The sequence below is a fragment of the Oncorhynchus mykiss genome, chromosome 12 (genome assembly GCF_013265735.2).
Source record: "Oncorhynchus mykiss isolate Arlee chromosome 12, USDA_OmykA_1.1, whole genome shotgun sequence".
Classification (NCBI taxonomy): domain Eukaryota; kingdom Metazoa; phylum Chordata; class Actinopteri; order Salmoniformes; family Salmonidae; genus Oncorhynchus; species Oncorhynchus mykiss.
In genome coordinates this window covers 97,917,737-97,944,276 of record NC_048576.1, presented here as the reverse complement: position 1 = coordinate 97,944,276, position 26,540 = coordinate 97,917,737, and the positions used below count along the sequence as shown (strand labels likewise).

Here is a 26,540-nt window from a genome sequence, read left to right as displayed (position 1 = left end):
TCACTGTCAACTGTGGGACCTTTTATAGACAGGTGTGTGCCTTTCCAAATCATGTCCAATCAACTGAATAACATAACAAAATATTTGAAAAAGTCAAGGGTTTTGAATACTTTCTGAATCCACTGTATATAGGGATTAGGGTGACATTTCGGATGCTCACAGTCAACTAGACATGGGGTTTTCCCTGACTAATCAGGAATTCTTGGTTTTGAGGGAATAAGGCTGTCACGTAACAAAATGTGGAAAAGGTGTAGGTGTCTGAATACTTCCCGAATGCGGTGTATAGCTAACCAGTCGGCGGATACTAGGCTTTATTTACTAGTCCAATATACTAGGCGTTGTAACCATGTGTGATAATGTATGACTGTGGGTATTAAAATGTTTCATAACAGCGCCAAAGTTGGGTTTGTTCCAGCTAGCCATATTTTGATTTTAGGCAGTGACTTTTGCTCCACAGGGATTTGGATACAAGTTGCACTCCCATACCCCGGATGTGATTATTGTGTTTGTGTCGGCAGAGAAGGAGATGCCTCTGCCCGTACAGGTCTTTAACTTTCAGGTAAACTTGTGTTTTCAACAGTTTATATAACCGGGAACACGTTTGAATGACTATATTTTTTGTTTAGATTGAGTCGATCTATTTGGTCCTCTAACAAAGTGTTTTCAACTAGAGTTAGCTAACAAGCTAATCTTGCTAGCTAATGTTAGCTAAGAAGCTATGCTGGGGTCTCAACATCAAGTTAGTCCTTATTAGCTAATAAATTTAACGTTAGGGCGGATTGAACTAGGTTTATTATAGATTATAAATCTACAATTTGTTTGATGGGTATAGCTAACTAGTCGGCGGATTTTTAAAAAACAAACAAGTGTAGCTAAATTAGTTATAGAAAATGTAAACAGACAGTTTGTCGTGTTGAGTCGTTACTGTAATTTGCTCATTTAAAAATAAACCTGACTGCAGTTAGTAATTCCTTACTAGCATAGCTACATCTGTGTCAAACGTTAGCGTAGCCACCTAAAATGCAAGCTATTTAGCTAGCTAAATAAAAATGTAGTTCGCTAGAGAAGATTGCCATGGAAACAATTCTTAAATTATCTGTTATAATCAACTAGATAAACAACGTCCACCGGACTGGCAGAAGTTACTATCACCCTGAAACCTTTCACCAACCCTTGCTGTTCATTTAGAGACAACGCATTAATTGACATCCCTTTTATGCAAGAAGCAGGACTTCCATGTTTCTTAAATGTCTCAGACCTGGCTTCTTCCACCAATTCACATGTGTGACCCACCTTGTTTGTACGGCAACAAATATACACTACATCACCAAAAGTATGTGGACACCTCTTCAAATGAGTGGATTCTGCTATTTCAGCCACACCCGTTGCTGACAGGTGTATAAAATCGAGCACACAGCCATGTAATCTCTATTAAATTAAATCCATGCAATCTCCATAGACAAACATTGGCAGTAGAATGGCCCGTACTGAAGAGCTCAGTGACTTTCAACGTGGTACTATTCTAACAAGTCAGTTTGTAAAATGTATACCCTGCTAGAGCTGCCCTGGACAAATGTAAGTGCTGATATTATGAAGTGAAAATGTCTAGGAGCAACAACGGCTCGGCCGCGAAGTGGTAGGCCTCACAAGATCACAGACTGGGACCACTGAAGCACTACTAAGTTCCAAACTGCCTCTGGAAGCAACGTCAGCACAAGAACTGTTCGTCGGAAGCTTCATGGGCTCTCGAGTGGCGCAGCGGTCTAGGGCACTGCATCTTGGTGCTAGAGGTGTCACTACAGACCCTGGTTAATTTCCAGGCTGTATCACAACCGGCCAAGTCCCATAGGGCGGCGCACAATTGGCCCAGCGTCGTTCGGGTTTGGCTGGGGTAGGCTGTCCATTGTAAATAAGAATTTGTTCGTAACTGACTTGCCTGGTTAAATAAAGGTTAAATAAAAAAATATATATGGGTTTCCATGGTGACGCTTGGCATTGTGATCTTGGTGTGCGACTGCTCGGCCATGGAAACCCATTAAATGTTTTTGTTGAGTCGTGTAAAGCTCACTGCCATTGGAATCTGGAGCAGTGGAAGCGTGTTCTCTGGAGTGATGAATCACGCTTCACCTTCTGGCAGTCCATCTGGGTTTGGTGGATGCAAGGAGAATGTTCCCTGTCCCAAAGCATAGTGCCAACTGTAAAGTTGGGTGGAGAAAGAATAATGGTCTGGGGCTGTTTTTCATGGTTCAGGCTAGGCCCCTTAGTTACAGTGAAGGGAAATGTTTACGCTACAGTATAGATAATTTTTTTGTGGCAACAGTTTGGGGAAGGCCCTTTCCTGTTTCAGCATGACAATGCCCCCGTGCACCAAGCGAGGTCCATACAGAAATGGTTTGTCGGGGCCTCCCGGGTGGCGCAGTGGTTAAGGGCGCTGTACTGCAGCGCCAGCTGTGCCATCAGAGTTCCTGGGTTCGCGCCCAGGCTCTGTCGTAACCGGCCGCGACCGGGAGGTCCGTGGGCCTAGCGTCGCCCGGGTTAGGGAGGGCTTGGTCGGTAGGGATGTCCTTGTCTCATCGCGCACCAGCGACTCCTGTGGCGGGCTGGGCGCAGTGTGCGCTAACCAAGTGGTGCACGGTGTTTCCTCCGGCGCATTGGTGCGGCTGGCTTCCGGGTTGGATGCGTGCTGTGTTAAAAAGCAGTGCGGCTTGGTTGGGTTGTGTATCGGAGGACGCATGACTTTCAACCTTCGTCTCTCCCGAGCCCGTACGGGAGTTGTAGCGATGAGACAAGATAGTAGCTACTACAACAATTGGATACCACGAAATTGGGGAGAAAAGAGGGTAAAATTAAAAAAAAAAAAAAAATGGTTTGTCGATCGGTGTGGAAGAACTTGACTAGCCTACACAGAGCCCTGACCTCAAGCCCATCGAATTACTTTGGGATGAATTGGAACGCCGACTGCGAGCCAGGCCTAATCGCCCAACATCAGTGCCCAACCTCACTAATGCTCTTGTGGCTGAATGGAAGCAAGTCCCCGCAGCAATGTTCCAACAACAGGAGGAGTGGAGGCTGTCATAGCAACAAAAGGGGGACCAACTCCAAATCAAATCAATGATGATCCATGATTATGGAATAAGATGTTTTCAAGGAGGTACTTTTGGTCATGTAGTTTAATTTTTTTATTTCACCTTTATTTAACCAGGTAGGCTAGTTGAGAACACCTTTATTTAACCAGGTAGGCTAGTTGAGAACACCTTTATTTAACCAGGTAGGCCAGTTGAGAACACCTTTATTTAACCAGGTAGGCCAGTTGAGAACACCTTTATTTAACCAGGTAGGCTAGTTGAGAACACCTTTATTTAACCAGGTAGGCTAGTTGAGAACACCTTTATTTAACCAGGTAGGCTAGTTGAGAACACCTTTATTTAACCAGGTAGGCTAGTTGAGAACAAGTTCTCATTTACAACTGCGACCTGGCCAAGATAAAGCAAAGCAGTGTGAACAGACAGCAACAGAGAGTTACACATGGAGTAAACAATAAACAAGTCAATAACACAGTATAATTTTTTTTAAGAGTCTATATACATTGTGTGCAAAAGGCATGAGGAGGTAGGCAATTACTTACAATACACAACCCCAAATAACATCCAGCTAATGTGAGAGTTCTGGCTAGCTGACTGACATGACTTATCATGCGAAGTGCTTTAAGTCATCAAAGACAGAAATCACTCTTCTGCCCCCCCCCCCTTCCTTCCCTGCATCTCCCCCCTCTCCTGCCTCCATCTCCCCTCTCCCGCCTCCACTCCATCTCCCGCCTCCCCTCCCTCCTCCAGGACAGCTCAGTGTCAGAGCTGGAGGTTGCCGCAGGGGCAGAACAAGCTCAGGCTCAGGACAGCGAAAGAAACAGGGCCATGGCCAGAGACAGGGATAAGAGTAGGGCTAGCTTGGCCCAGACCTCGGCCTCAGAGCTTCCCTCTACCTCCCATAGCAGCAGCAGACCCAATCAGCTGTCAGCGTTCACTGCAGGGGACTACGTCCTCAGCTCCAGCCTCTCAGCATGCTCCCTGCTCCCAGAGGTAGGACCACCAGAGCAGACAGAGCGAAGCTCTGATATATGGAGTTGTTTTAAGGTCATTACCAAGGATCGTTTTTTTGATAAATCATTTTTGTCCTTACTGCTATTAGGGCGGCAGGTAGCCTAGTGGTTAGAAGGGCGGCAGGTAGCCTAGTGGTTAGAGGGGCGGCAGGTAGCCTAGTGGTTAGAGCAGGTAGCCTAGTGGTTAGAGCAGGTAGCCTAGTGGTTAGAGGGGCGGCAGGTAGCCTAGTGGTTAGAGGGGCGGCAGGTAGCCTAGTGGTTAGAGGGGCGGCAGGTAGCCTAGTGGTTAGAGCAGGTAGCCTAGTGGTTAGGGCAGGTAGCCTAGTGGTTAGAGCAGGTAGCCTAGTGGTTAGAGCAGGTAGCCTAGTGGTTAGAGCAGGTAGCCTAGTGGTTAGAGCAGGTAGCCTAGTGGTTAGAGCAGGTAGCCTAGTGGTTAGAGGGGCGGCAGGTAGCCTAGTGGTTAGAGCAGGTAGCCTAGTGGTTAGAGCAGGTAGCCTAGTGGTTAGAGCAGGTAGCCTAGTGGTTAGAGCAGGTAGCCTAGTGGTTAGAGCAGGTAGCCTAGTGGTTAGAGCAGGTAGCCTAGTGGTTAGAGGGGCGGCAGGTAGCCTAGTGGTTAGAGCAGGTAGCCTAGTGGTTAGAGCAGGTAGCCTAGTGGTTAGAGCAGGTAGCCTAGTGGTTAGAGGGGCGGCAGGTAGCCTAGTGGTTAGAGCAGGTAGCCTAGTGGTTAGAGCAGGTAGCCTAGTGGTTAGAGCAGGTAGCCTAGTGGTTAGAGCAGGTAGCCTAGTGGTTAGAGGGGCGGCAGGTAGCCTAGTGGTTAGAGCAGGTAGCCTAGTGGTTAGAGGGGCGGCAGGTAGCCTAGTGGTTAGAGCAGGTAGCCTAGTGGTTAGAGGGGTTGCAGGTAGCCTAGTGGTTAGAGCAGGTAGCCTAGTGGTTAGAGGGGTTGCAGGTAGCCTAGTGGTTAGAGGGGTTGCAGGTAGCCTAGTGGTTAGAGGGGTTGCAGGTAGCCTAGTGGTTAGAGGCAGGTAGCCTAGTGGTTAGAGCAGGTAGCCTAGTGGTTAGAGCAGGTAGCCTAGTGGTTAGAGCAGGTAGCCTAGTGGTTAGAGCAGGTAGCCTAGTGGTTAGAGCAGGTAGCCTAGTGGTTAGAGCAGGTAGCCTAGTGGTTAGAGGGGTTGCAGGTAGCCTAGTGGTTAGAGGGGTTGCAGGTAGCCTAGTGGTTAGAGGCAGGTAGCCTAGTGGTTAGAGGGGTTGCAGGTAGCCTAGTGGTTAGAGCAGGTAGCCTAGTGGTTAGAGGGGTTGCAGGTAGCCTAGTGGTTAGAGCAGGTAGCCTAGTGGTTAGAGCAGGTAGCCTAGTGGTTAGAGAAGGTAGCCTAGTGGTTAGAGCAGGTAGCCTAGTGGTTAGAGAAGGTAGCCTAGTGGTTAGAGCAGGTAGCCTAGTGGTTAGAGCAGGTAGCCTAGTGGTTAGAGCAGGTAGCCTAGTGGTTAGAGCAGGTAGCCTAGTGGTTAGAGCAGGTAGCCTAGTGGTTAGAGCAGGTAGCCTAGTGGTTAGAGCGTTGAGCCAGTAACCGAAAGGTTGCTAGATTGAATCCCCGAGCTGACAAGATAAGAGGTAAAAAATCTGTCGTTCTGCCCCTGAACAAGGCAGTTAACCCACTGTTCCCCGGTAGGCCTCCATTGAAAATAAGAATTTGTTCTTAATTGACTTAACTGACTTTCCTAGTTAAATAAAGGTTTAAAAATTGGCCCATACAAACACAGAATATCATTCACTACATGGAACAATGGATAGTCCCCCAAAAAACAACCAAAAGGCAGTTTGTTCTGAAGTGTCTGCCCTGTAAGAGAGATCAGGTAGCTTAGTGGTCAGAGCGTTGGACTCATAACCGGAAGGTTTCAAGATCGAATCCCCGAGCTGACAAGGTTAAAATCTGTTGTTCTACCCCTGAACAAGGCAGTTAATCCACTGTTCCTAGGCCACCATTGAACATAAGAATGTGTTCTTAACTGACTTGCCTAGTTTAAATAAAAATGTTTGTTTTTTTTACATGTATTTAACCCCATATTTTTGGTACTAATCCAGTCTCCATATATATTTCCATAAATGTTTTTAACTTCGTATCTGGGGACCTTCAGATCAGTCTTGTGAGGCCTGTGGGCTTCCTAGAACAAAACCACCAGGTGAGAATGTTTGTGAGAGTCTCACCTTTACACAGAGGGTCATATTAGTGTCTAGGCCAAACTGTTCAGACAGTTGGCAGATCGGCTGTACCGACTCCAGATGAGTCCCAAGTAGCTTGTCGGGGTCATAGATCAAAACAGAGAACACTGTCATGTTTGTGATGGTCTCATCTTTACACAGAGGGTCATATTAGTGTCTAGGCCAAACTGTTCAGACACTACAGACAGTTGGCAGATCGGCTGTACCGACTCCAGATGAGTCCCAAGTAGCATGTCGGGGTCATAGATCAAAACGGAGAACACCGTCATGTTTGTGAGGGTCTCATCTTCACACAGAGGGTCATATTAGTGTCTAGGCCAAACTGTTCAGACAGTTGGCAGATCGGCTGTACCGACTCCAGATGAGTCCCAAGTAGCTTGTCGGGGTCATAGATCAAAACGGAGAACACCGTCATGTTTGTGAGGGTCTCATCTTTCCATTGAAGGGTCAGTCATTTGTAGGCTGTTCGGACGCTACAGAAGTGAGAAGACCAATTGGGATGTCTCGTAGTCGGACAAACACCGCTCTAGCTGAAATGGATGGATTTCTATGGGGCTTTTTTAAAATGCTAATTCGATTTCAGTAGGTTCCCGGACATTGACCTTAGGGGGTTAATCTCTAAAAGTCTCTCTCTCTCTCCATCTCACCTTCTCTCTCCCCCTCCCTTCCATCCCTCTCTCTCTCCATCTCCCCTGCTCTCTCTCTCCATCTCCCCCGCTGTTCCATCTCCCTCGCTCTCTCTCTCCATCTCCCATGCTCACTCTTTCCATCTCATCTTCTCTCTCCTCTCTCTCCCATCCCTCTCTCTCTCCATCTCCCCCGCTCGCTCTCTCTCCATCTCCCCCGCTCACTCTCTCTCCATCTCATCTTCTCTCTCCTCTCTCTCCCATCCCTCTCTCTCCTCCAGGGGGCTGTTGAGCCGATGCAGATCGATGCTGACCCCCAGGAAGACCAGCAGAATGCTCCAGACACCAACTATGTGGTGGAAAACCCCACACTGGTATGTTACTATAGCACTAAGCTAGCCCTAGCACTGGTACGTTACTATAGCACTAAGCTAGCACTGGGACGTTACTATAGCACTAAGCTAGCCCTAGCACTGGTACGTTACTATAGCACTAAGCTAGCACTGGTACGTTACTATAGCACTAAGCTAGCCCTAGCACTGGTATGTTACTATAGCACTAAGCTAGCACTGGTATGTTACTATAGCACTAAGCTAGCCCTAGCACTGGTACGTTACTATAGCACTAAGCTAGCACTGGTATGTTACTATAGCACTAAGCTAGCACTGGTACGTTACTATAGCACTAAACTAGCCCTAGCACTGGTATGTTACTATAGCACTAAACTAGCCCTAGCACTGGTACGTTACTATAGCACTAAGCTAGCACTGGTACGTTACTATAGCACTAAACTAGCCCTAGCACTGGTATGTTACTATAGCACTAAACTAGCCCAAGCACTGGTACATTACTATAGCACTAAGCTAGCCCTAGCACTGGTTCGTTACTATAGCACTAAGCTAGCCCTAGCACTGGTACATTACTATAGCACTAAGCTAGCCCTAGCACTGGGACGTTACTATAGCACTAAGCTAGCCCTAGCACTGGTACATAGCATTCAGCTAGCACTGGTACGTTACTATAGCATTCAGCTAGCACTGGTACGTTACTATAGCACTAAGCTAGCCCTAGCACTGGTACGTTACTATAGCACTAAGCTAGCCCTAGCACTGGTACGTTACTATAGCACTAAGCTAGCCCTAGCACTGGGACGTTACTGACGGTATCTTCCTTAGCTTTGTAGTTCTTCTTCTATATTCTATACTGAACTAAATGAAGTCAGTCTGTCACATGGTGGTCTACTCCTATCATGTGTTATCTTTTCACTGTTTTGTCTCTTTCTCTCTCTCTCAATCTCGCTGTGTCTCGCTCTCTGTCTCTCTCTCTGTTTTTCTCTCAATCTTCCTGTCTCACTGCCTCTCGCTGTCTCACTCACAATTTCTCTTTTGTCTCCCTGTCTTTCATCTCTCCTGGTCTCCCTCTCTAGGACCTGGAGCAGTTTGCCTCCAGCTACAGCGGTCTGATGCGTATTGAGAGACTGCAGTTCATAGCACAACATTGTCCCCAGCTCCGTGCCGAGGCCCTGAAGATGGCCCTGTCCTTCGTCCAGAGGACCTTCAACGTAGACGTGTACGAGGAGATCCACCGCAGACTCACCGACGCCAAGCGGTGAGGAGAAAGAGTGTGTGTGAGAGTGAAGTGGAGCCTATATAAGGTACAAAAGTGTGTGTGTGTGTGTGTGTGTGTGTGTGTGTGTGTGTGTGTGAGAGATCCCGCATGTGTGCATACGACCCTAACATCTCTGTCTATTCCCCAGACAGGCGCAGGGTGTCCCTGACGCGGTGCCTGATGGGCCGGCGGAGGCCCCTCTCCTGGACACAGCCTGGGCAGAGAACACCAGGAAAAAGGCCCTTCTCAAACTGGAGAAGCTGGACACTGACCTCAAGAACTACAAGGGAAACTCCATCAAAGAGAGCATCAGGTAACTAGCTACGGGGAGGAAACTCCATCAAAGAGAGCATCAGGTAACTAGCTACGGGGAGGAAACTCCATCAAAGAGAGCATCAGGTAACTAGCTACGGGGAGGGAACTCCATCAAAGAGAGCATCAGGTAACTAGCTACGGGAGGGGAAACTCCATCAAAGAGAGCATCAGGTAACTAGCTACGGGGAGGGGAAACTCCATCAAAGAGAGCATCAGGTAACTAGCTACGGGGAGGAAACTCCATCAAAGAGAGCATCAGGTAACTAGCTACGGGGAGGAAACTCCATCAAAGAGAGCATCAGGTAACTAGCTACGGAGGGGAAACTCCATCAGAGAGAGCATCAGGTAACTAGCTACGGGAGGGGAAACTCCATCAAAGAGAGCATCAGGTAACTAGCTATGGGAGGGGGGAAACTCCATCAAAGGGAGCATCAGGTAACTAGCTACGGGAGGGGAAACTCCATCAAAGAGAGCATCAGGTAACTAGCTACGGGGGGGAAACTCCATCAGAGAGCATCAGGTAACTAGCTACGGGGAGGGGAAACTCCATCAAAGAGAGCATCAGGTAACTAGCTACGGGGAGGGAACTCCATCAAAGAGAGCATCAGGTAACTAGCTACGGGGAGGAAACTCCATCAAAGAGAGCATCAGGTAACTAGCTACGGGGAGGGAAACTCCATCAAAGAGAGCATCAGGTAACTAGCTACGGGGAGGAAACTCCATCAAAGAGAGCATCAGGTAACTAGCTACGGGGAGGGAAACTCCATCAAAGAGAGCATCAGGTAACTAGCTACGGGGAGGGGAGACTCCATCAAAGAGAGCATCAGGTAACTAGCTACGGGGAGGGGGGGGGGGGGGGACTCAAGTAGACATTGTTTTCACTGTGTTACATGTGTGTCACAAGCAGTGGAGATGGAACTCGACTGTGTCACAAGCAGTGGAGATGGAACTCGACTGTGTCACAAGCAGTGGAGATGGAACTCGACTGTGTCACAAGCAGTGGAGATGGAACTCGACTGTGTTACAAGCAGTGGAGATGGAACTCGACTGGGTCACAAGCAGTGGAGATGGAACTCGACTGTGTCACAAGCAGTGGAGATGGAACTCGACTGTGTTACAAGCAGTGGAGATGGAACTCGACTGGGTCACAAGCAGTGGAGATGGAACTCGACTGTGTCACAAGCAGTGGAGATGGAACTCGACTGTGTTACATGTGTGTCACAAGCAGTGGAGATGGAACTCGACTGTGTCACAAGCAGTGGAGATGGAACTCGACTGTGTCACAAGCAGTGGAGATGGAACTCGACTGTGTTACAATCAGTGGAGATGGAACTCGACTGTGTTACAAGCAGTGGAGATGGAACTCGACTGTGTTACAAGCAGTGGAGATGGAACTCGACTGTGTTACAATCAGTGGAGATGGAACTTGACTGTGTCACAAGCAGTGGAGATGGAACTCGACTGTTACATGTGTGTCACAAGCAGTGGAGATGGAACTCGACTGTGTCACAAGCAGTGGAGATGGAACTCGACTGTTACATGTGTGTCACAATCAGTGGAGATGGAACTCGACTGTGTCACAAGCAGTGGAGATGGAACTCGACTGTGTCACAAGCAGTGGAGATGGAACTCAACTGTGTCACAAGCAGTGGAGATGGAACTCGACTGTGTCACAAGCAGTGGAGATGGAACTCGACTGTGTCACAAGCAGTGGAGATGGAACTCGACTGTGTCACAAGCAGTGGAGATGGAACTCGACTGTGTCACAAGCAGTGGAGATGGAACTCGACTGTGTCACAAGCAGTGGAGATGGAACTCGACTGTCACAAGCAGTGGAGATGGAACTCGACTGTGTCACAAGCAGTGGAGATGGAACTCGACTGTGTCACAAGCAGTGGAGATGGAACTCGACTGTCACAAGCAGTGGAGATGGAACTCGACTGTGTTACAAGCAGTGGAGATGGAACTCGACTGTGTCACAAGCAGTGGAGATGGAACTCGACTGTGTCACAATCAGTGGAGATGGAACTCGACTGTGTCACAAGCAGTGGAGATGGAACTCGACTGTGTCACAAGCAGTGGAGATGGAACTCGACTGTGTCACAAGCAGTGGAGATGGAACTCGACTGTGTCACAAGCAGTGGAGATGGAACTCGACTGTGTCACAAGCAGTGGAGATGGAACTCGACTGTGTCACAAGCAGTGGAGATGGAACTCGACTGTTACATGTGGGTCACAAGCAGTGGAGATGGAACTCGACTGTGTCACAAGCAGTGGAGATGAACTCGACTGTTACATGTGGGTCACAAGCAGTGGAGATGGAACTCGACTGTTACATGTGGGTCACAAGCAGTGGAGATGGAACTCGACTGTGTCACAATCAGTGGAGATGGAACTCGACTGTTACATGTGGGTCACAAGCAGTGGAGATGGAACTCGACTGTTACATGTGGGTCACAATCAGTGGAGATGGAACTCGACTGTTACATGTGGGTCACAAGCAGTGGAGATGGAACTCGACTGTGTCACAAGCAGTGGAGATGGAACTCGACTGTGTCACAAGCAGTGGAGATGGAACTCGACTGTGTTACAATCAGTGGAGATGGAACTCGACTGTTACATGTGGGTCACAATCAGTGGAGATGGAACTCGACTGTTACATGTGGGTCACAAGCAGTGGAGATGGAACTCGACTGTGTCACAATCAGTGGAGATGGAACTCGACTGTGTTACAATCAGTGCAGATGGAACTCGACTGTGTTACAATCAGTGGAGATGGAACTCGACTGTGTCACAAGCAGTGGAGATGGAACTCGACTGTGTTACAAGCAGTGGAGATGGAACTCGACTGTCACAAGCAGTGGAGATGGAACTCGACTGTTACATGTGTGTCACAAGCAGTGGAGATGGAACTCGACTGTGTCACAAGCAGTGGAGATGGAACTCGACTGTGTCACAAGCAGTGGAGATGGAACTCGACTGTGTCACAAGCAGTGGAGATGGAACTCGACTGTGTCACAAGCAGTGGAGATGGAACTCGACTGTGTCACAATCAGTGGAGATGGAACTCGACTGTGTCACAAGCAGTGGAGATGGAACTCGACTGTGTCACAAGCAGTGGAGATGGAACTCGACTGTGTCACAAGCAGTGGAGATGGAACTCGACTGTGTTACAATCAGTGGAGATGGAACTCGACTGTTACATGTGGGTCACAAGCAGTGGAGATGGAACTCGACTGTGTTACATGTGGGTCACAAGCAGTGGAGATGGAACTCGACTGTGTCACAAGCAGTGGAGATGGAACTCGACTGTGTTACATGTGTGTCACAAGCAGTGGAGATGGAACTCGACTGTGTCACAAGCAGTGGAGATGGAACTCGACTGTTACATGTGTGTCACAAGCAGTGGAGATGGAACTCGACTGTGTCACAAGCAGTGGAGATGGAACTCGACTGTGTCACAAGCAGTGGAGATGGAACTCGACTGTGTTACAAGCAGTGGAGATGGAACTCGACTGGGTCACAAGCAGTGGAGATGGAACTCGACTGTGTCACAAGCAGTGGAGATGGAACTCGACTGTGTCACAAGCAGTGGAGATGGAACTCGACTGTGTCACAAGCAGTGGAGATGGAACTCGACTGTGTCACAAGCAGTGGAGATGGAACTCGACTGTGTCACAAGCAGTGGAGATGGAACTCGACTGTGTCACAAGCAGTGGAGATGGAACTCGACTGTGTTACATGTGGGTCACAAGCAGTGGAGATGGAACTCGACTGTGTTACATGTGTGTCACAAGCAGTGGAGATGGAACTCGACTGTGTCACAAGCAGTGGAGATGGAACTCGGACAACATGCATGGCTAGAACCTCGGACATCTGCTGGGTTTACACACACCCAGTGATTTCAGTTCCATGAGAGGAGCTCTCTGTCGTCTTTCCTTCCGGTTCTCTGCTGCCCATGACTGGAACCAACTGCAAAAATCTCTGAAGCTGGAGACTCACATCTTCCTCACTAGCTTTAAGCACCAGCTGTCAGAGCAGCTCACAGATCACTGCAACTGTACATAGCCCATCTGTAAACAGCCCATCTACTTACCTCATCCCCATACTGTATTTATTTATTTATCTTGCTCCTTTGCACCCCAGTATCTCTACTTGCACATTCATCTTCTGCCGATCTATCATTCCAGTGTTTAATTGCTATATTGTAATTACTTCGCCACCATGGCCTATTTATTTCCTTAACTTACCTCATTTGCACTCACTGTATATAGACTTTTAGTTTTCTTTTGTTCTACTGTATTATTGACTGTATGTTTTGTTTATTCCATGTGTAACTCTGTGTTGTCGAATTGCTATGCTTTATCTTGGCCAGGTCGCAGTTGCAAATGAGAACTTGTTCTCAACTAGTCTACCTGGTTAAATAAAGTGTACACTTTGGGATAAGGTTGGAGGATGTGGACACAGCCAGGGATGTGGTAGGGGAGAGGAAGGGCCTCAAAACCCAAATGGAACCAGTCAACAAGTTCTCTCTCTGGATCCCTCCCTCTCTCCTCCTCCCCCTCCCTCCCTCCCTCTCTCCTCCCCCTCCCTCCCTCCCTCTCTCCTCCTCCCCCTCCCTCCCTCTCTCCTCCTCCCCCTCCCTCCCTCTCTCCTCCTCCCTCCCCCTCTCTCTCATCCTCAACTCTCTCCTCCTCCCTCCCCCGTCTCCTCCTCACCTCTCCTCCTCCCTCCCCTCTCTCAACCTCCCCTCTCCTCCCCTTCTCTCCTCCTCCCCCTCTCTCTCCTCCTCCTCCCCCTCTCTCTCCTCCCTTCTCTCTCCTCCTCCTCCTCCCCCTCTCTCCCCCCTCTCTCTCCTCCTCCTCCCCCTCCTCCCCCCTCTCTCTTCCCCCCCCTCCCTCCCTCTCTGTCTGTTCAGGCGGGGTCATGATGACCTTGGGGACCACTATTTAGACTGTGGAGATCTCAGCAACGCCCTGAAGTGTTACAGCCGAGCCCGAGACTACTGCACTAGTGCCAAGCATGTCATCAACATGTGTCTGAACGTCATCAAGGTACTATGACATCATCAGCATGTGTCTGAACGTCATCAACACGGTGCCTCCGAAATTAATGTTTATGAATGTTCATGTCAACTTTTATCGTCAAGTTGTGTCTTCACTTGGTCAAGTCTATAAACGTGGATTGTCTTGACCTAACATCCTTGGAAGTTTTCTCAAACCTTTTCTCTCCTCTGTCTGTCTCATGTCTCTCTCTGTGTGTATTTCTCTCTCGCTAGGTTAGCGTTTACCTCCAGAACTGGTCCCATGTGCTTAGCTACGTCAGCAAGGCAGAATCCACTCCAGAGATAGCTGAGGTTAGTACTGAATGACATGAAAAAATGACCTTTCCATCGTACCTTCCTAGTGAGAGAAACTTGTCAAACCAAGCAGTATGAGAATTTGTTCAATAGATGTTCTCCTTTTTTAAATTGTTGTGTGTGTGTGTGTGTGTGTGTGTGTGTGTGTGTGTGTGTGTGTGTGTGTGTGTGTGTGTGTGTGTATAGTAGACTCTAATATAGCCTTCACACTGAGAGAAGATCACTGACTTACCTCCCGCTTGTTCTTCTAGCAACGAGGAGAGAGAGACAGTCAGAACCAATCTGTCCTCACCAAATTAAAATGTGCTGCGGGTAAGACATTATACTGTACTGTTAGGACCACTGAAGTCTACAGCTAAGACATTATACTGTACTGTTAGGACCACTGAAGTCTACAGCTAAGACATTATACTGTACTGTTAGGAGGACCACTGAAGTCTACAGCTAAGACATTATACTGTACTGTTAGGACCACTGAAGTCTACAGCTAAGACATTATACTGTACTGTTAGGAGGACCACTGAAGTCTACAGCTAAGACATTATACTGTACTGTTAGGAGGACCACTGAAGTCTACAGCTAAGACATTATACGGTACTGTTAGGAGGACCACTGAAGTCTACAGCTAAGACATTATACGGTACTGTTAGGAGGACCACTGAAGTCTACAGCTAAGACATTATACTGTACTGTTAGGAGGACCACTGAAGTCTACAGCTAAGACATTATACTGTACTGTTAGGACCACTGAAGTCTACAGCTAAGACATTATACTGTTAGGAGGACCACTGAAGTCTACAGCTAAGACATTATACTGTACTGTTAGGACCACTGAAGTCTACAGCTAAGACATTATACTGTACTGTTAGGAGGACCACTGAAGTCTACAGCTAAGACATTATACTGTACTGTTAGGAGGACCACTGAAGTCTACAGCTAAGACATTATACTGTACTGTTAGGAGGACCACTGAAGTCTACAGCTAAGACATTATACGGTACTGTTAGGAGGACCACTGAAGTCTACAGCTAAGACATTATACTGCACTGTTAGGAGGACCACTGAAGTCTACAGCTAAGACATTATACTGTACTGTTAGGAGGACCACTGAAGTCTACAGCTAAGACATTATACTGTACTGTTAGGAGGACCACTGAAGTCTTAGGTCATAACAGGTAATAAAACCTCTTTTTAAATTGTGAGTTGCGCTTTCTAATGTTTCTGTTGAACCCACCCCCTCCAGGTTTGGCAGAGCTGGCCTCTAGAAAGTACAAACCGGCCGCTAAGTGCTTCCTCCAGGCTTCATTTGACCACTGCGACTTCCCAGAGGTCAGATATCAATATATCCCCCTATCTCTGACCCCTACTTACTTGACCCTGCCCCCCAACTCACCTGACCCCACCCCCAACTCACCTGACCCCGCCCCCGACTCACCTGACCCCCCCCAACTCACCTGACCCCCCCCAACTCACCTGATTTCCCCCCCCCCAACTCACCTGATTTCCCCCCCCCCCCAACTCACCTGATCCCCCCCCCCCAACTCACCTGATTTCCCCCCCCAACTCACCTGATCTCCCCCCCCCCAACTCACCTGATTTCCCCCCCCCCCAACTCACCTGACCCCCCCAACTCACCTGATCTCTCACCCCCCCCCCCCCCCCCCCCCCCCCCCAACTCACCTGATTTTCCCCCCCCAACTCACCTGACCCCCAACTCCACCATATCTGGTCTGAGCCATGATGTTGCTGTGTACATGGAGTGTTTTAGGATTGAGGAGTTGTAACCTGTTGTGGACCCCCTCCCCAGCTTCTGTCCCCCAGTAATGTAGCGGTGTATGGAGGGATGTGTGCCCTGGCCACCTTCGACAGACAGGAACTACAGAAGAACATCATCTCAAGCAGGTAGGCTCCCTACGCAGTGTGCACCACACTTAGTCGTCCCCTCCTAAGAAGTACACTTCAGGTAAATGCTAACTGTTGTTATTTGAAGAGCTTCATTGTTCTCTCCAAGTGGAAGGCCTTGATGAGAACTGTTATGGAGAGGAGCAGCTTGTTGGGTGATGACAGATTTCAGTACATAATGAAACGTCAGCATCTCTCTTTCTCTCTCTCTCTTTCTCTCTGTTCTCTCTCTCTGTTCTCTCTCTCTCTGTTCTCTCTCTCTTTCTCTCTCTCCCCCTGTGTCTCTCTCTCTTTCTCCCTGTCTCTCTCTCTGTTCTCTCTCTCTCTCTCTCTGTTCTCTCTCTCTGTTCTCTTTCTTTCTCTCTCTCTCCCTGTGTCTCTCCCTGTCTCTCTCTCTCCCCCTGTCTCCCTGTCTCTCTCTCTCCCCCTGTCTCCCTGTCTCTCTCTCTTTCTCCCTGTCTCTCTCTCTCCCTGTCTCTCTCTCTTTCTCTCCCTGTCTCTCTCTCTTTCTCCCTGTCTCTCTCTCTCTCTGTCTCTCTCTCTCTTTCTCCCTGTCTCTCTCTCTCTTCTCTCTCCAGCTCCTTTAAGTTGTTTTTAGAGTTGGAGCCCCAGGTGCGTGACATAATCTTCAAGTTTTACGAATCAAAGTACGCATCCTGTCTGAAACTACTGGATGAGATGAAGGTAAGGAAGTAAACAGTTTAATGTGGACAGTTACAGGCTGACTAGATGATAATGGAGAAGACAGTTACAGGCTGACTAGATGATAATGGAGAAGACAGTTACAGGCTGACTAGATGATAATGGAGAAGACAGTTACAGGCTGACTAGATGATAATGGAGAAGACAGTTACAGGCTGACTAGATGATAATGGAGAAGACAGTTACAGGCTGACTAGATGATAATGGAGAAGACAGTTACAGGCTGACTAGATGATAATGGAGAAGACAGTTACAGGCTGACTAGATGATAATGGAGAAGACAGTTACAGGCTGACTAGATGATAATGGAGAAGACAGTTACAGGCTGACTAGATGATAATGGAGAAGACAGTTACAGGCTGACTAGATGATAATGGAGAAGACAGTTACAGGCTGACTAGATGATAATGGAGAAGACAGTTACAGGCTGACTAGATGATAATGGAGAAAACAGTTACAGGCTGACTAGATGATAATGGAGAAAACGGTTACAGGCTGACTAGATGATAATGGAGAAGACGGTTACAGGCGGACTAGATGATAATGGAGAAGACAGAGCTGGCTGTTACTCTAACCACTAGGCTACCTGCCGCCCCTCTAACCACTAGGCTACCTGCCGCCCCTCTAAACCACTAGGCTACCTGCCGCCCCTCTAACCACTAGGCTACCTGCCGCCCCTCTAACCACTAGGCTACCCTCACCGCCCCTCTAACCACTAGGCTACCTGCCGCCCCTCTAACCACTAGGCTACCTGCCGCCCCTCTAACCACTAGGCTACCTGCCGCCCCTCTAACCACTAGGTTACCTGCCGCCCCTCTAACCACTAGGCTACCTGCCGCCCTTCTAAACCACTAGGCTACCCTGCCGCCCCTCTAACCACTAGGCTACCCTGCCGCCCCTCTAACCACTAGGCTACCCTGCCACCCCTCTAACCACTAGGCTACCCTGCCGCCCCTCCAACCACTAGGCTACCCTGCCACCCCTCCAACCACTAGGCTACCCTGCCACCCCTCTAACCACTAGGCTACCCTGCCGCCCCTCCAACCACTAGGCTACCCTGCCGCCCCTCTAACCACTAGGCTACCCTGCCGCCCCTCTAACCACTAGGCTACCCTGCCGCCCCTCTAACCACTAGGCTACCCTGCCGCCCCTCCAACCACTAGGCTACCCTGCCGCCCCTCTAACCACTAGGCTACCTGCCGCCCCTCTAACCACTAGGCTACCTGCCGCCCCTCTAACCACTAGGCTACCCTGCCACCCCTCTAACCACTAGGCTACCCTGCCACCCCTCTAACCACTAGGCTACCCTGCCGCCCCTCTAACCACTAGGCTACCCTGCCGCCCCTCTAACCACTAGGCTACCTGCCGCCCCTCTAACCACTAGGCTACCTGCCGCCCCTCTAACCACTAGGCTACCTGCCGCCCCTCTAACCACTAGGATACCTGCCGCCCCTCTAACCACTAAGCTACCTGCTCTAACCACTAGGCTACCTGCCGCCCCTCTAACCACTAGGCTACCTGCCGCCCCTCTAACCACTAGGCTACCTGCTCTAACCACTAGGCTACCTGCTCTAACCACTAGGCTACCTGCTCTAACCACTAGGCTTCCTGCCGCCCCTCTAACCACTAGGCTACCTGCCACCCCTCTAACCACTAGGCTACCTGCTCTAACCACTAGGCTACCTGCTCTAACCACTAGGCTACCTGCCGCCCCTCTAACCACTAGGCTACCTGCTCTAACCACTAGGCTACCTGCCACCCCTCTAACCACTAGGCTACCTGCTCTAACCACTAGGCTACCTGCTCTAACCACTAGGCTACCTGCCGCCCCTCTAACCACTAGGCTACCCTGCCGCCCCTCTAACCACTAGGCTACCTGCCGCCCCTCTAACCACTAGGCTACCTGCCGCCCCTCTAACCACTAGGCTACCTGCCGCCCCTCTAACCACTAGGCTACCTGCCGCCCCTCTAACCACTAGGCTACCTGCCGCCCCTCTAACCACTAGCCTACCTGCCGCCCCTCTAACCACTAAGCTACCTGCTCTAACCACTAGGCTACCTGCCGCCCCTCTAACCACTAGGCTACCTGCCGCCCCTCTAACCACTAGGCTACCTGCTCTAACCACTAGGCTACCTGCCACCCCTCTAACCACTAGGCTACCTGCTCTAACCACTAGGCTACCTGCTCTAACCACTAGGCTTCCTGCCGCTCCATGGCTCAAAAACAACTGGGATTTGAATGTGCACCTAACACCAATGCCCTTCCTCTCTTTCCTGCAGGATAACCTTCTATTGGACCTGTACCTGGCCCCCCACGTTAGAACACTGTACACACAGATCAGAAACAGAGCCCTTATACAGGTAAGACCGTCATGGCACCATGACAACACAACAGTGTTTTACACCTGGATTCCTTTCCTTCATATCCCTACATAACCTGTGTCCTGAGTCAGTACCTCAGCCCAAGTTGTTAACCTGAGTCAGTACTTCAGCCCAAGTTGATAACCTGTGTCCTGAGTCAGTACCTCAGCCCAAGTTGTTAACCTGAGTCAGTACCTCAGCCCAAGTTGTTAACCTGGGTCAGTACCTCAGCCCAAGTTGTTAACCTGGGTCAGTACCTCAGCCCAAGTTGTTAACCTGAGTCAGTACCTCAGCCCAAGTTGTTAACCTGAGTCAGTACTTCAGCCCAAGTTGTTAACCTGTGTCCTGAGTCAGTACTTAAGCCCAAGTTGTTAACCTGAGTCAGTACTTCAGCCCAAGTTGTTAACCTGGGTCAGTACTTCAGCCCAAGTTGATAACCTGAGTCAGTACTTCAGCCCAAGTTGTTAACCTGAGTCAGTACCTCAGCCCAAGTTGTTAACCTGAGTCAGTACTTCAGCCCAAGTTGTTAACCTGTGTCCTGAGTCAGTACTTAAGCCCAAGTTGTTAACCTGAGTCAGTACTTCAGCCCAAGTTGTTAACCTGGGTCAGTACTTCAGCCCAAGTTGATAACCTGAGTCAGTACTTCAGCCCAAGTTGTTAACCTGAGTCAGTACCTCAGCCCAAGTTGTTAACCTGAGTCAGTACCTCAGCCCAAGTTGTTAACCCGGTGTGTGTGTGTGTGTGTCAGTACTTCAGCCCGTATGTGTCTGCAGACATGACTAAGATGTCCCAGTCCTTCAACACCACAGTGTTATCTCTGGAGGATGAACTGACCCAGCTCATACTGGAGGGACTGATCAACGCACGTATAGACTCTCACAGCAAGGTAACACACACACACGTATAGACTCTCACAGCGTAACACACGTATAGACTCTCACAGCAAGGTAACACACACACACACACACAGACTCTCACAGCAAGGTAACACACACACACACACACACATAGACTCTCACAGCAAGGTAACACACGTATAGACTCTCACAGCAAGGTAACACACACACACAGACTCTCACAGCCAGGTAACACACACACACACGTATAGACTCTCACAGCAAGGTAACACACACATATAGACTCACACAGCAAGGTAACACACACACACCCGTATAGACTCTCACAGCAAGGTAAAACACATACACGTATAGACTCTCACAGCAAGGTAACACACACACACAAACGTATAGACTCTCACAGCAAGGTAACACACACGTATAGACTCTCACAGCAAGGTAACACACACACACACGTATAGACTCTCACAGCAAGGTAACACACGTATAGACTCTCACAGCAAGGTAACACACACGTATAGACTCTCACAGCAAGGTAACACACACACACATGTATAGACTCTCACAGCAAGGTAACACACACGTATAGACTCTCACAGCAAGGTAACACACACACACATGTATAGACTCTCACAGCAAGGTAACACACGTATAGACTCTCACAGCAAGGTAACACACGTATAGACTCTCACAGCAAGGTCACACACACACACATATAGACTCTCACAGCAAGGTAACACACACACACGCACGTATAGACTCTCACAGCAAGGTAACACACACACACGCACGTATAGACTCTCACAGCAAGGTAACACACACACACGTATAGACTCTCACAGCAAGGTAACACACACACACGTATAGACTCTCACAGCAACGTAACACACACACAGACTCTCACAGCAAGGTAACACACACGCACGTATAGACTCACACAGCAAGGTCACACACACTAGCCGTAGACCAGTCTCTCTACACATCAACTATCACTACAGAGGTACACACCAGTCTCTCCCCAGTTCCCGTGTGAGTAAGTAACTTCCTGTTTCCTGTATGTGTGATGTCAGATCCTGTATGCGAGGGACGTGGACCAGAGGGGCCACACATTTGAGAAGTCTGTCCACATGGGCAAGGAGTTCCAGAGACGAGCCAAAGCCACGATCCTCAGAGCTGCTGTGCTGCGCAACCAGATACACGTCAAGGTGACCACAGCTGTTACCACCTGGCCCCAGTCTAGACTACAGCTGTTACCACCTGGCCCCAGTCTAGACTACAGCTGTTACCACGCGGCCCCAGTCTAGACTACAGCTGTTACCACACGGCCCCAGTCTAGACTACAGCTGTTACCACCTGGCCCCAGTCTAGACTACAGCTGTTACCACGCGGCCCCAGTCTAGACTACAGCTGTTACCACCTGGCCCCAGTCTAGACTACAGCTGTTACCACGCGGCCCCAGTCTAGACTACAGCTGTTACCACGCGGCCCCAGTCTAGACTACAGCTGTTACCACGCGGCCCCAGTCTAGACTACAGCTGTTACCACGCGGCCCCAGTCTAGACTACAGCTGTTACCACCTGGCCCCAGTCTAGACTACAGCTGTTACCACGCGGCCCCAGTCTAGACTACAGCTGTTACCACCTGGCCCCAGTCTAGACTACAGCTGTTACCACACTGCCCCAGTCTAGACTACAGCTGTTACCACACTGCCCCAGTCTAGACTACAGCTGTTACCACGCGGCCCCAGTCTAGACTACAGCTGTTACCACAAGGCCCCAGTCTAGACTACAGCTGTTACCACAAGGCCCCAGTCTAGACTACAGCTGTTACCACGCGGCCCCAGTCTAGACTACAGCTGTTACCACAAGGCCCCAGTCTAGACCACAGCTGTTACCACACGGCCCCAGTCTAGACTACAGCTGTTACCACACTGCCCCAGTCTAGACTACAGCTGTTACCACGCGGCCACAGTCTAGACTACAGCTGTTACCACAAGGCCCCAGTCTAGACTACAGCTGTTACCACACTGCCCCAGTCTAGACTACAGCTGTTACCACACTGCCCCAGTCTAGACTACAGCTGTTACCACGCGGCCCCAGTCTAGACTACAGCTGTTACCACACTGCCCCAGTCTAGACCACAGCTGTTACCACGCGGCCCCAGTCTAGACTACAGCTGTTACCACACTGCCCCAGTCTAGACTACAGCTGTTACCACACGGCCCCAGTCTAGACTACAGCTGTTACCACGCGGCCCCAGTCTAGACTACAGCTGTTACCACGCGGCCACAGTCTAGACTACAGCTGTTACCACGCGGCCCCAGTCTAGACTACAGCTGTTACCACGCGGCCCCAGTCTAGACTACAGCTGTTACCACGCGGCCCCAGTCTAGACTACAGCTGTTACCACACTGCCCCAGTCTAGACCACAGCTGTTACCACGCGGCCCCAGTCTAGACTACAGCTGTTACCACACTGCCCCAGTCTAGACTACAGCTGTTACCACGCGGCCCCAGTCTAGACTACAGCTGTTACCACGCGGCCCCAGTCTAGACTACAGCTGTTACCACGCGGCCCCAGTCTAGACTACAGCTGTTACCACGCGGCCCCAGTCTAGACTACAGCTGTTACCACACTGCCTCAGTCTAGACTACAGCTGTTACCACACGGCCCCAGTCTAGACTACAGCTGTTACCACGCGGCCCCAGTCTAGACTACAGCTGTTACCACACGGCCACAGTCTAGACTACAGCTGTTACCACGCGGCCACAGTCTAGACTACAGCTGTTACCACGCGGCCCCAGTCTAGACTACAGCTGTTACCACGCGGCCCCAGTCTAGACTACAGCTGTTACCACACTGCCCCAGTCTAGACTACAGCTGTTACCACACGGCCCCAGTCTAGACTACAGCTGTTACCACGCGGCCCCAGTCTAGACTACAGCTGTTACCACACGGCCCCAGTCTAGACTACAGCTGTTACCACGCGGCCCCAGTCTAGACTGCAGCTGTTACCACACTGCCCCAGTCTAGACTACAGCTGTTACCACGCGGCCCCAGTCTAGACTACAGCTGTTACCACAAGGCCCCAGTCTAGACCACAGCTGTTACCACACTGCCCCAGTCTAGACTACAGCTGTTACTATACGGCCCCAGTCTAGACTACAGCTGTTACTATACGGCCCCAGTCTAGACTACAGCTGTTACCACGCGGCCCCAGTCTAGACTACAGCTGTTACCACAAGGCCCCAGTCTAGACCACAGCTGTTACCACACTGCCCCAGTCTAGACTACAGCTGTTACTATACGGCCCCAGTCTAGACTACAGCTGTTACTATACGGCCCCAGTCTAGACTACAGCTGTTACCACACTGCCCCAGTCTAGACTACAGCTGTTACCACGCGGCCACAGTCTAGACTACAGCTGTTACTATACGGCCCCAGTCTAGACTACAGCTGTTACTATACGGCCCCAGTCTAGACCACAGCTGTTACCACGCGGCCCCAGTCTAGACTACAGCTGTTACCACGCGGCCACAGTCTAGACTACAGCTGTTACTATAAGGCCCCAGTATAGACTACAGCTGTTACCACACTGCCCCAGTCTAGACTACAGCTGTTACCACGCGGCCCCAGTCTAGACTACAGCTGTTACCACGCGGCCCCAGTCTAGACTACAGCTGTTACCACGCGGCCCCAGTCTAGACTACAGCTGTTACCACAAGGCCCCAGTCTAGACTACAGCTGTTACCACGCGGCCCCAGTCTAGACTACAGCTGTTACCACGCGGCCCCAGTCTAGACTACAGCTGTTACCACGCGGCCCCAGTCTAGACTACAGCTGTTACTATACGGCCCCAGTCTAGACTACAGCTGTTACTATACGGCCCCAGTCTAGACTACAGCTGTTACCACGCGGCCCCAGTCTAGACTACAGCTGTTACCACAAGGCCCCAGTCTAGACTACAGCTGTTACCACGCGGCCCCAGTCTAGACTACAGCTGTTACCACGCGGCCCCAGTCTAGACTACAGCTGTTACCACGCGGCCCCAGTCTAGACTACAGCTGTTACTATACGGCCCCAGTCTAGACCACAGCTGTTACTATACGGCCCCAGTCTAGACCACAGCTGTTACCAAGCGGCCCCAGTCTAGACTACAGCTGTTACCACGCGGCCCCAGTCTAGACTACAGCTGTTACCACGCGGCCCCAGTCTAGACTACAGCTGTTACTATAAGGCCCCAGTATAGACTACAGCTGTTACCACGCGACCCCAGTCTAGACTACAGCTGTTACCACACGGCCCCAGTCTAGACTACAGCTGTTACCACACGGCCCCAGTCTAGACTACAGCTGTTACCACGCGGCCCCAGTCTAGACTACAGCTGTTACCACGCGGCCCCAGTCTAGACTACAGCTGTTACCACGCGGCCCCAGTCTAGACTACAGCTGTTACCACGCGGCCCCAGTCTAGACTACAGCTGTTACCACAAGGCCCCAGTCTAGACTACAGCTGTTACCACGCGGCCCCAGTCTAGACTACAGCTGTTACCACGCGGCCCCAGTCTAGACTACAGCTGTTACCACGCGGCCCCAGTCTAGACTACAGCTGTTACCACAAGGCCCCAGTCTAGACTACAGCTGTTACCACAAGGCCCCAGTCTAGACTACAGCTGTTACTATAAGGCCCCAGTATAGACTACAGCTGTTACCACGCGACCCCAGTCTAGACTACAGCTGTTACCACACGGCCCCAGTCTAGACTACAGCTGTTACCACGCGGCCCCAGTCTAGACTACAGCTGTTACCACGCGGCCCCAGTCTAGACTACAGCTGTTACCACGCGGCCCCAGTCTAGACTACAGCTGTTACCACAAGGCCCCAGTCTAGACTACAGCTGTTACCACGCGGCCCCAGTCTAGACTACAGCTGTTACCACAAGGCCCCAGTCTAGACTACAGCTGTTACCACAAGGCCCCAGTCTAGACTACAGCTGTTACCACGCGGCCCCAGTCTAGACTACAGCTGTTACCACACGGCCCCAGTCTAGACCACAGCTGTTACCACGCGGCCCCAGTCTAGACCACAGCTGTTACCACGCGGCCCCAGTCTAGACTACAGCTGTTACCACACTGCCCCAGTCTAGACTACAGCTGTTACCACGCGGCCCCAGTCTAGACTACAGCTGTTACCACGCGGCCCCAGTCTAGACTACAGCTGTTACCACACGGCCCCAGTCTAGACTACAGCTGTTACCACAAGGCCCCAGTCTAGACTACAGCTGTTACCACGCGGCCCCAGTCTAGACTACAGCTGTTACCACGCGGCCCCAGTCTAGACTACAGCTGTTACCACGCGGCCCCAGTCTAGACTACAGCTGTTACCACACTGCCCCAGTCTAGACTACTGGAGATGGATCTTTCCTAGACACACATGAAGTCCTGAATAGAAGCATTCTCAATGTAGATTCTTCACTCCAGGACTAGGTTTAATCTATGTCTGGGAAACCGGACCCCTGGGGAGTAAGCTGCTTCCTCTATATCCCTCAGTTTATGGGGAAACCTTGGATAGTTCACCGGGTGTTTGGAACATGTTGTCAGAGCTTTTCATTTATCAGGTGATGTATTGTTTTAGTACTGTGTCAGTTTGAAATCAACTGTTGTGTGCCCCTCGAGACAATTTATCCACCTCTCTCTCCTCTCTAAACATTTCACTGTTAAGTCTACATCTGTTCACTTCTCTCTCTCTCCCTCCCTTCCCTCTTCTTCTCCTCCTCTCTCCCTCCCTTCCCTCTTCTCATCCTCTCTCTCTTCTCCTCCTCTCTTCTCATCCTCTCTCTCCTCCTCCTCCTCCTCTCTCCCTGACTTCCCTCTTCTCCTCTCTCCCTCCCTTCCCTCTTCTCCTCCTCCTCTCTTCTCATCCTCTCTCTCCTCCTCCTCCTCTCTCCCTCCCTTCCCTCTTCTCCTCCTCTCTCCCTCCCTTCCCTCTTCTCCTCCTCTCTCCCTCCCTTCCCTCTTCTCCTCCTCTCTCCCTCCCTTCCCTCTTCTCATCCTCTCTCTCTTCTCCTTCTCCTCCTCTCTCCTCCTTCTCCTCCTCCTCTCTCAGTCCCCTCCTAGAGAAGGCAACCTAGGGGAGCTATCAACAGCCAACAGCCAAACAACCAGGATGAGCAGCACCATGTGACAGGGACGTCCCGTCATGACACCATCGCTGGCTGTGTCTGACACTCTGCTCCCTATGTAGTGCACTACCCTATGGGGCCCTGGTCAAAAGTAGTGGGCCATTTGGTACACAGACGATGCCTGGTGCCTCTGAATGAACAGAGGGAGTGTGGGGTGCCTGTCCACAACAGGCCTCAAGTAGTGCCCTTCTTTTGGCCAAGTCAAAGCTACAACTCCTAAGCTGGAGTCTGGCCAACAGTGGGGAACATGGTGTCATTTGAGAAGCAGCCTATGACATGGCCCCAACGTTAGCAAAAAAACCACCTGCGTCCCCTCAAAC

The 26,540-nt window shown here is 50.4% G+C and overlaps 1 protein-coding gene across 2 annotated transcripts; it reads left to right on the top strand.

The window, feature by feature from the left end:
* Positions 1-405: 405 nt before the first annotated feature.
* Positions 406-26,540, top strand: LOC110487090 (COP9 signalosome complex subunit 1). 2 transcript variants are annotated; one of them, XM_036939423.1, is made up of 14 exons: positions 407-559; positions 7,219-7,311; positions 8,364-8,545; positions 8,694-8,858; positions 13,779-13,914; positions 14,139-14,216; positions 14,471-14,531; positions 15,463-15,548; positions 16,027-16,121; positions 16,700-16,805; positions 19,104-19,184; positions 19,933-20,070; positions 21,112-21,246; positions 26,145-26,540. In XM_036939423.1, the coding sequence occupies exons 1-14, from the start codon at positions 527-529 to the stop codon at positions 26,220-26,222; spliced, it is 1,467 nt and encodes a 488-aa protein (XP_036795318.1). In that variant the 5' UTR covers positions 407-526; the 3' UTR covers positions 26,223-26,540. The 2 variants fall into 2 exon arrangements, with proteins under 2 accessions (XP_036795319.1, XP_036795318.1); XM_036939424.1 differs by lacking the exon at positions 19,104-19,184 and having other exon boundaries at positions 406-559.

Excerpts from the sequence above, each read along its gene's own strand:
- LOC110487090 (XM_036939423.1), top strand. The coding sequence starts at position 527 with ATGCCTCTGCCCGTACAGGTCTTTAACTTTCAG. Across the intron at positions 7,312-8,363 it reads TGGTGGAAAACCCCACACTG|GACCTGGAGCAGTTTGCCTC; the intron begins GTATGTTACTAT and ends CTCCCTCTCTAG. Across the intron at positions 14,532-15,462 it reads CAAATTAAAATGTGCTGCGG|GTTTGGCAGAGCTGGCCTCT; the intron begins GTAAGACATTAT and ends CACCCCCTCCAG.